The sequence below is a fragment of the Triturus cristatus genome, chromosome 1_2 (assembly GCF_964204655.1).
Source record: "Triturus cristatus chromosome 1_2, aTriCri1.1, whole genome shotgun sequence".
NCBI classification, from domain to species: Eukaryota; Metazoa; Chordata; class Amphibia; order Caudata; family Salamandridae; genus Triturus; species Triturus cristatus.
Genome location: NC_140580.1, coordinates 651,824,926 through 651,835,660, shown reverse-complemented (window position 1 = coordinate 651,835,660; position 10,735 = coordinate 651,824,926). Strand labels below are relative to the sequence as shown.

The 10,735-nt window shown below is 43.9% G+C and overlaps 1 protein-coding gene across 1 annotated transcript in view; it reads left to right on the top strand.

Moving 5' to 3' along the window:
- Positions 1 to 785: 785 nt before the first annotated feature.
- SDHB (succinate dehydrogenase complex iron sulfur subunit B) overlaps positions 786 to 10,735 on the top strand; it is a 101,153-nt gene continuing 91,203 nt past the window's right edge. The window contains exon 1 of the mRNA XM_085608143.1: positions 786 to 943. Within this exon, the coding sequence (XP_085464269.1) occupies positions 875 to 943 (69 nt within the window). The 5' untranslated portion in view covers positions 786 to 874. The remainder of the gene's footprint in view (positions 944 to 10,735) is intronic.

Below are 10,735 nucleotides of genomic sequence, written 5' to 3'. Positions count from 1 at the left end.
GAAGTTTGGCAGTTCAATGCTATACCACTACTGGAGGAAGAAGACTGAAATTGGCCAGTGATCTCGGGGATGGTCAATAGTAAAAGAGGCAAGACGAATTCATGCCTTAAACCAATAAAAACACAAGAATGATCAAATGACAATGCGGCCAGCAAATAGCTAGAAAGGAGGTAAAAAAACAAAAAATAACAAGCCCACAGACTGTTTACAGTAGGTCTCGAAGAGACAGCTTGCAGCTGTCTTGCTCGACCTAAAAAAACATAACGAGCACATCAGAATACCAAGATGTTGCGAGCCAACCTCATGGGTTCTTGAAGTAATTAATCAGCAACAGGTAAATTGTCAAAAGGTACTTTATAAGTGCATAGAGTACAGGACCGGTGCCAGCTTGCTCCCAGCACATGAACTGCTCACGGCCAACTAAGAAGCCCCACAACGTTCCGGTTCCCGACAATTCTTCCACCGTTCTAAAGCTTCCCCAACCTTTCACACAACCATATCGTGATGTATCGGTGCTTTGTGTATTTCAGGGACATGGCCCCCACCCACTCAAAACACCATTTGCATAAGAAACCGCTTACTGGACGCGTTCGATAAATAAGCACAATGCCGTGATCGCTGAGAACACGCCATGTTTCCCAGGCAGTCGGTAAATGCTAGGAGCCTGTCAATTCACCGTTCCAGCTGCATCGTCTACAAATTTTCGCTTTACATAATACGAAATCTGCATTCTAGTTCTTTGATAGAAAGCTATATTCTGACTAACCCAATATGGCCGACTCACTCGCTTTCCATCCTTTAGCAGTGTAGCTCATGGTGCATGTCGGGAATATAGGCGGAGCTCTAGCAGCCAGGGTCACTCACAAGACAGAAGATGGCAGCCCTCGGTGTCTCCTTGAAACGTTCGGAATTGTTGTTGCGGACGGTATCTAGCGGACTTCAGGTGAGGAGGAGCAGGAAGAGGTGGTTTTGCAACCATCGATCTAATTACCTTGTGGCACATCTCTCTTTTCATTGTTAACAGCTATAGGCGCAGTTGTCAATACTTATGTAACTTCAAATGGGCCTCGCTCACTGGCACTTCTGGATTTTATTCCCTTGGCTGTCGGAACTTCTCCTTGGACAAGGGAAGTAACCGTACTCCTAGAGGCAGCTGGGCATGCTTTAGTGGATATGGTATGCGCTGCCACGGAAGTGCTGCGAAACTGCTACCGATGAGGCTGTCGGAGTGGAGTGGTAATGTGCGGTACTCTGACAGCCATGCACCAGCTAGTATATAGAGGTGTGCAAGCCAGATAATTGAAGAGAAGAGATTGGTTTGGCAATAAGAGGAAAACAGTAGCATATTCCGGAAAATTTGTAATGTGCACAGTCTCTCTTCCTAACTGCTCCATATTTCTCTCTCTTGCTATCTTTCTTGTCTTTTTTTCTCACACTCGCCTATGGTTCTTTCTGGCTCTGCCATCTCCGTTCGCTCCATCATTCTCCCTTCGGCCTTATCCATCTCTGTTTTATATTTTTTTCTTCCACTATCCCTCTCTTTCATGGTATGCCCTACTACCAAACATCTGATCTATTTTAACTTCTGTCTTTTTTGCTCTCGGGTTTACCAGTCCCGCTTCCAAGTCCTTTCTTTATGTCTCTCGGGTTTACGAACCCGATTATGAAACCCTCTTCCACGAAGTGTTTTCTTTTTGTCTCTCAGACTTATCAACCCGATAATCAAACCCTCTTCCATCAAGTGCTTTCTTTCTGTCTCTCAGACAGACTTATCAACCCGATAATCAAACCCTCTTCCATCAAGTGCTTTCTTTCTGTCTCTCAGACAGACTTATCAACCCGATAATCAAACCCTCTTCCATCAAGTGCTTTCTTTCTGTCTCTCAGACAGACTTATCAACCCAATAATCAAACCCTCTTCCATCAAGTGCTTTCTTTCTGTCTCTCAGACAGACTTACCCACCCGATAATCAAACCCTCTTCCATCAAGTGCTTTCTTTCTGTCTCTCAGACAGACTTACCAACCCGATTATCAAACCCTCTTCCATCAAGTGCCTTCTTTCTGTCGCTCAGATTTACCAACCCGATTATAACCCCCTCTTCCACCAAATGCTTTCGTTCTGTCTCAGACTTACCAACCCGATTATCACACCCTCTTCCACCAAGTGCTTTCGTTCTGTCTCAGACTTACCGACCCGATTATCACACCCTCTGCCACCAAGTGCTTTCTTTGTGCCTCTCCTCCTTCTGTGCACTATCACATCATTCTCTAAGACCCCTTGGTGCAGCAGAAGAGGTACTGATAAGTGTTACCGGATGTTTGCGACTTTATTGTAGAAATGCAAATACCCCCTAATACTGAGCTAATTCACATGTGGTGCACGCTGGAGAATGACATGATAATGCAGAGAAGAGCAGAATCTACAGCTTCTCAGCTTTCTTTTGACTAGAGACTCCAAGGCAACTTGGGACCGAGCCAGAGCTGGACATCTATTTCGAGTCGGGCTCAAACCACCAATGTTAGTTCGCCTTAACTAGGTGGACGCAGGGCCACTGCAAAATATCAGCAGAGACTAATTTTAATTAAATTGTCGACTTTGGGGGGGGAGGTTGGTTTTGAAGTAGTGGAAAGTGCCCTGAGTTATTTTATGAGTGATAGTGCAAGGTCCAACAAAACCCTGCGCAGTCAGTCACTGTGTAGGTGGGTGATGGAGGACTTGGAACTTGAATTTCCTTTCTTCTGCAATAATTTGAGTAGTGACGATGTGATGTTAGTGTCTTTCTGTAACCAGGTCAATGCAGAAGGAGGTTACCATGACCGTTGGACTGCTGGGCATCTGGGAGTCAAGTTAAACCAGCATTTGGAAGAAAAGCATTTTTTAAAACATGTATCAAATGCTGTGTTTGAGTGCTGTCCTTTTTGTGTTACTGTGTGTGTGTGTGTGTGTGCTTATGTGTGTGAATGTGCTTATATGTCCTGTGCAGTTCTTCCTTTAACTACTGGTTGGCTGGACTGTCTTCTTGCACTGTACATTGGTGTAAGCAGGCCATTCTCTAATATCTTCAGCCAGTGTAATGGCCTTAGATGACGGCCTGTCCTACCATGCCAGCCCAGAAGCACCTGATAAAATTAAGTGTCTCCTACCTGATCAGCCTCCCTGCCTAGCCTATTTTGAATTTCTGATCTAGCCTGTCGTGGACACACTCTCCTTCAGTCTCCATCTGACCCTCTGCTCTCAACACACCACACTCGAGTGTCTGGATTCCGTTCTCTAAATAGCTCCACCTATTGGACCACACCATACACTTCTACAGCCCTCCCAGGTCCATGCATGACTAGCCACTCTAGTCCAGGTTCTTTCTTTTCATTCTTGGACTTATAGTTTTGAAACAGGACTGTAAGTCCTAGAATGCAAAATAAAAACCTTGGCTGGACCTGCTCGTCGCAGATGGACCTTATAATAGGGTGATCGAATTTTGAAAACTAAAAAGAAAGACATTTAGGAAACATAAAAGGACTAAACTTTTAGAAAGACATTTAGGAAACATAAAAGGACTAAACTTTTAGATCGGTCAAGGAGCACAGGATAACAAATGGCTGTGCGCATCAACATAGAAGCACAAGGGACTAAATTAAATGTAACCTTTAAACCCTGCCTCCTGGGCATTAATTAAACTGCTTTTTGATAAGAGATGCTAACTCGTTTTGCCTGGAACACGCAAAAATGTTCCTTAACTCTGTTTCAGTCGCCCCTCTCTAATAAATAGGACATGGGTTACAAATGTTGAAGCTTGCCGGACAACTGGTGAAAAACAGAGACTAGTCTGGCAAACCCTGGTCACCCTTATCTTCTAAACCTGTTAGGACTACTTATTGATGCAGCCTCATGGTTTTTCTCTGATCCCTCCCATCTGAATAATATCTTCCTGTCACTGGTGCCTTCTTCCCTTCTCACCGCTAGTGTTTCTTTCCTCCCTCTGTCTGCTTTCTTTGTAGTGCCTCAAACTCATTCTACACTCCTGACCACATACCTACCCCCGAACCCTCCTTGCACCCTCTGTTTGTTCCAGTGGCACCATACCATTGCTGGCACCTACATTGGTAAAGCAGGTGCCCAATTCGCGCAACTACTGCAATCCTGTTCTATCCCCATTTTCCCGATTTGTACATTGCACCCTATTTCCTCTGTCGCCCCTGTCTCATTCCTGCATACTCATCCAGCTGATTCTCTGCCACAAGAAAGGGCTCCAGTTTCTCCCTTTAAGCTCTTGTCCAGTCACCTGCTTTCCCCCGTTGAAATCCAGATTTCCAGCAATTCTTCTAATTCCTGTACTCTCTGATTTGCTTGCATTTAAAAAAAAAAAAAAAAAAATCCCACAACCTTGGGTATTTCTGTTCATGTCCTTGGTACTACTCTTAAAATCTCACCATAGTTTCCTATGTCATCCCTGCCTCTATGCCATTGGCGTCTGCTACATAAATCCATCTCTCCATGTAGCCCCTGAATCTACCAGTGGGTTTCACCAAATGTCCCTTTGGGTCTCCAACGAGTAGCTCTGAAGCGATTGGTAGCTCGCCACTACCTTCAAACTAGTTCTCTGAGGGGAAGTCAAGCCCAGTATCAATTTCAGAGTAGGTGCCTATTAATGAAGGCAGCACTGATCATCTCAAGACCCTAAGAGTAACAGCCTGCCAAACATATCACAGTAACTCATACTAACACTCACACACACTGTGCCAGCTTATAGGACCTGCTACATGACAGTCTGTATCCAATCTCAATATAATTAAGCCACAAGGAGATTGACCATGTTGCTGTCCCTCCTTTATCAGTCACAGCATGTGTGTGAACAGTGTGCCATCAAAAAAGTATGGCAGCAGTAGCCTGAGCTGTAATCAGTGCTGACCCACCAAAGTGCGGGACTGCAGGAGTCAGAGTGAAAATGTGTCGGATGCGTGATCAGCTCAAGACCTGAGGAGAACAGGGTATGATCCAGACCAAAGAAAATTAAGACATTCATCAACATTTATGTGTGTGCCCATAATAAACACTATTGCTTCCTGAAACTATGCCTGGTGCCAACAACCGCCAAATATATATGCTAGCCCTATCAAGAGTGTTACATTTGGCATAATTGTGTCCATTCCTGGCATAATAGTGCCAATGGCATAATTATGGTCATCCTTGACTATTTTAGTATTTTTGGTCTAGTTTTGGTATGCTGGCAGCCATCATAGACCTACTCTGAGCATGACTGGCCTATATGTACCTATTCCTAGCATATTAATGGTCATGACTGATATGTGGTCTTATCCCTGATCCTTCTGGTTTCCAGCCTTGGCACAACTGTAGCCCTGGTATAATGGTGGGCATTACTGGCATAATCCAGGCATCCGTGATGCTATGGTGAGCATCCATTATGATATAATGAGGTAACCCACAATTGTCCACGGGTAACGATTGGTATAGGAAACAACGGTCCTAGACTTTTTTAAAGCTACAATTCAGTTATGAAAAACATTCATTAGTCCAAGGGCATCCGGTACATCTAGAATTAGCATTGTATCATTAATGTACCACCATTTTCTTTACAATGCAAACAAGTATATCCTCCAAAGGCACAAAATATCGCTCCAATAGTTACTGTTTATTATTTAGTTACTTTTATAACAGATCACCATATTCAATGCTCCAAATAGAGAAAGAGGTTGCTAGACAGGCAGGGGAATCCAGGATGGGGTGACTTGACTGACTCTCACCAGGTTGGATACACCACATTTTCACAGTGAAAACGGACCCTTTTTTTGCAAAGTGCCTAGCACAAGTGAGGTACCATTTTTCTCGGAAGACTTTGAGAAATACGGGCTGGGTGGAATCTTGTGGATCCACACAGATTCCAGAGCTTTCCAGCACCGAAATGTGAGGAAAATGTTTATTTTTTATTTTTTTGACAAATGTTTAGGTTTACAAGGGATTCTGGGTAACAGAACTTGGTGAGAGCCAGACAAGTCACCCCCATCCTAGATTCCCCTGGGTGTCTAGTTTTCAAAAAAGTATAGGTTTGCTAGGTTTCCCTAGGTGCCAGCAGAGCTAGGGTTCAAAATCTACAGCTAGGCACTTTGCAAAAAAAAGGGTCCATTTTCACTGTGAAAATGGAATGAGCCCACGTAGCGTTTTGAGCTGTTTCCTATCGCGGGCACTAATCTACGCACACAAGTGAGGTACCATTTTTCTCGGAAGACTTTGGGGAATGCGGGGTGCGTGGATTTTTGTGGATCCACGCAGATTCCAGAACTTTCCACCACAGAAATGTGAGGAAAATGTGTTTTTAAAAAAACCTAAGTTTTAGGTTTGCAAAGGATTCTGGCTAACGGAACCCGGTGAGAGGCACACAAGTCACCCCATCCTGGATCCCCTTTTGTGTCTAGTTTAAAAAAAAGAAATGTACAGGTTTGCTAGGTTTCCCTATCTGCCGGCTGCGCTAGGGCCCAAAATCCACAGGTAGGCACATTGCTAAAAACAAGTCTGTGCCTAGTGGGCTTTCTGCCACCCTGAGGGGGTTTGGGGGTTGCCCCGATATGCCCCCAAGGTGGGCAGAAAGACTGTGGCTATGTTTTTGGGAGTTGGGGTCATTGGCATGCCCATTCTGGGCAGCCCCCAACCCCACGCATAATAAAAAATAAAAATAAAAAGCCAGCGTAATCGCTGGCGCCTAGTGGGCTTTCTGCCCCCCCCCCGGGGGCAGATCAGGGGCCACTGTCCCATCCGCCCCTCTGGAGGTTGGGGGAAGGGCAGAAAGACTGTGGCATTTTTTTGGGGAGGTGTGGGCATTGGCATGCCCATTCTGTGCTGACCTGATCCCTGAAAATTTTTTTTTTTTAAAAACCCTGAGGCCTAGTGGGCTTTCTACCCCCCGGGGGGCAGATAAGGGGCTATTGCCCTAATATGCCTCCGGGGAGGGGCATATTAGGTTCCCCCATCCCTACATTATATATTAAAAAAAAAAAAAAAATCCCTGCTGCCTCTTGTGGGCTTTCTGCCCCCCCCCCCCCGTGGCTGATCAGGGGCTATTGCCCCCATCTTCCCATGAGGGGACCAGAAAGACTGTTGCATTTTGTTTTTTTGGGGGGGGGGGGAGCATTGGCCTGCCTATCTTGGGCCGCCCTCACCCCTACATGGGGGCAGAAAGACTGACATTTCTCCGGGGGGCGGGGGCATTGCCATGCCCTTTTTGGGGAAGCCCCCACCCCAACGTCAATAAAAAATAAATAATAATCCCTGGTTTCTAGTGGGCTTTCTCCCCCCAGCTGGGCATATTGGGGGCTGCTGCCACCCCCCCCCCCCCCCATGGGGGCGGCATAAAGACTGTTGTGCCCAAACAAATATGGGGGTGGAGCAAAGGCCCTTGCCCAATGGGCTGCTCCTTGCTTGGGGTTCGCTTTCCTGGGGTGATCCCAAGCAGGGATCCACTAGGGAAGGGTACCATTGGAAAGGGGATCTTCTCCCCTTTCCATCGATACCTGTTCCTAACTTTTTCGATGCTCGGGGGGCTGAGATAGCCCCGAAACAGAGAAACAAACTAATTTTCAGTTTCGTTCTCGTTGCAATGACGATAGCGCGCCATGCACGCGATCGTCATTACAATGAAATTCAAAAATAGGCCTGGGGAGGTTGGGGAAGCTCTTCTCTCCCCCCCCCCCCCCCCCCCCCCCCACCCACCTCACCAGGCAAAAAAAAAAAAGGGAAATCCTTCTGCCGTCTGCAGCAGAGGGATTTTCTGAGCATGTGCTTATGACGGAATGGTTCCGTCATGAGCACACTTGAACTTGTACTAATGACTGAACCATTCCGTCTTGAACATGGAAGGGGTTAAAGAGGTTTTATCATTACCGTTCCATAGGTACTAAACATAATTACCCAACCGCCTCTCAATTAGGCATTACAGCTTATTAAATGTAATAAGGAATTTGCAAGGTTAGCCTATGAGAGGGTATGCCTCTCAATAGTGAAAAGACAATTTGGGAGATTTTTTTACTACAGGGACATGTATTACTCAAAAGTACAAGTCCTACGTTTTGTTTACACCACACCCTGCCCTGTGGGCTACCTAGGGCCTACCTTAGGGGTGAGGTATATGTAATAGGCTTGGCATGGGGTGTTAAATGCCAAGCCGACGTGGCAGTGTAAACTGCACACACTGGCTCTTCAGTGGCAGGCATAAGACCTGTTTAAGAGGTACTTGAGTGGGCTGTACAAGCAGTGCTGCAGTCTCACCAGTAGCATAAGCAGTACTACAGTCCCACTAGTTAAGAGGTAAAGGTGCCAACAAGGGAATTCATTAAAAAAATTTAGTTAGTACAATAACTTTATCTTAAATCTAGTGACACTTGTTGCAATACCTTAACGTAATTTAAAAAGAAATCTAATCAGAAAATCAATCTCAACAAACGGGTGTTAAAAAGAGATAATTTTATATCCTTAAGAAAAAGGGGGTAAAGCAATAACAATCAAACCTTGACAACAGGGAACATGTATATTAAACATACAAAAATATCCTGTTTCTCAATGTATAAAAAACATCTTCTAAATGATTGTCCTATATAAAGGATTTAAGATTAAAGCCAAATCAATTAGCGAAAGTTAAAGACAGAGGAATGGTTTAAGAGTCGATGTTTTGGTCTCTGTTGTATCAAATCGGGGAGACCATCTTCAGGACAATGGTTCATGTGGAATTTCTTGACCCGCTAAAGACAATAACAAGAATTGTATTTATTTAGAAAGTTTTACATAGCGCGAACATGACCACCGAGGGTATCGGAGCGCTTTACAGATTATGCCCCATGAAGGGTACAAGCAAACAACACAGAGTCCGACATTCTCGTGAGGGTACAAGCAAACACAACAGCATCAACAAAGCGACAAATTAACAGTCTAAAATTGTCCGACATTCTCGTGAGCCAGGCAGCTGGGCCACAGTCAACGGCTATGGACCCAGCATCTAATGGAGGGATCAAGCTGAGGCAGACATTTCTTCATCAGGAGCCCTTTGACTTCTTTTTTGAAGAAGACTGTGGAAGGGTTCACCCTGACTTCAGGGGGATGGGAATTCCAGATCCTCGCAGCCATCACAGAGATGGCTCGGTTATAGGTCTTTTATTTATTTTTTTTCTTGAATTTTTGTGGTTTGAGCAAAAGGGTGTTGGTGCTTTTGGAGGCTCTAGAACCACAAGAGAGCTCCAGTTTCTGAGCGAGGTACAACGGGGTCTTGAAGTGGATGGCTTTGTGAGCTATGCATGCAATTTTTAACTGTATCCAAGCTTCATATGGAAGCCAATTCAGGTCCCGCAAGTCCGGAAAGATGTGGAGGTATTTTTTTAGTGCCAGTTAAAAGCCTAGCGGCGGAGTTGGGGGCAGCCCTAAGAGGAGCCGTCTTCACTCTAGGCAAGCCTCAAAGTGTTGCGCTACCATAGACCAGCTTTGAGAGCACTAGTGCTTGTACTGCAACCTTTAAGTCATGAGCAGGGAGAAAGGGTTTGAGTTTACTAAGAATGCTGAGTTGGAAGTTCACTTCTTAGGTGAAGGAACTGATGTGCTTTTGCATGTTCAGGCTTTTGTCTAGTATAATAACCAGAGAGGATGCCACATCTATGAGGTGAGGTCTACAGTTAAGAGCAGTCAGCTGATTCAACCATTGTTCCATGATATTTGTAAGAATACATATAACTCGTTGCCATCTAATTATGATACTCCATTAAAAGATCACCCGGTGAAGGTGAAACAAATTTTTATCTTCGTGCCATTTAAAAGTATAAACTTTATATCCAGAATTGAAGACCGATAAGACATAAAAAATGATAGTGTCTTGTATCTTTAAAGAATAAAGTACACCATTCAGTCCCAGTGTGAGAAGTTATATACGTGACTCACTAAATTGAGAGAGGAGCGCAAATCGTCTGAAGAGAAGTTTTTTTTATTTTGATGATTGAAGCCTTCATATAATGAATTACATATCATTTATCAAGAGCGTCTCTACGAAAGATAATGAAGGTACAAAAAATATCCTCTCAACGCAAGGAAGAAAAATTAACTTCCTAAACATGTAAATGATATGTAAATTATTACCAAAAATCTAAAAGGAAGACTAATCAAAGTGCAGATTTTAATAATTTTTATGGCTGCATTACACATGAAGAATATATTAAAACAAGAGACATAATGATGAATGAAATGTACATTGTCAGACAGAATAAAGAGACTGTGGAAGATTTCGTATCGTCTAATATCTGTCGGACTCCAATGTATGTTAATGTACTGGAGACAAAGATGATCCTCTGAATCATAAAATTGATTATTGTTGTCGTGGGTAACAGTTCGTGAGACAGAAAATACATAATTTCAGCCCCTAAACGCTCTGAATACAACTCGATCTAGAGAATCGTATACTACATAAGCTTTTTATACTCGCTGGGGGTGGGGGGGGGGGTGTGTGTGTGTGTGTGTGTGTATATATATATATATATATATATATATATATACTGCTGCAATAGTCCTATATTGAGGCAACAACATTACTCAAGTGTGTGTGTATATATGTATATATATATATATATATATATATATATATATCTATATATATGCCTGTAAGATCAATAATCTTTTCTTATTTATTGCTCACTAGTAGCATTTAATTTACTGACCCTGGGCATATGTAGTGCACTGCTCAAGGGACTTGC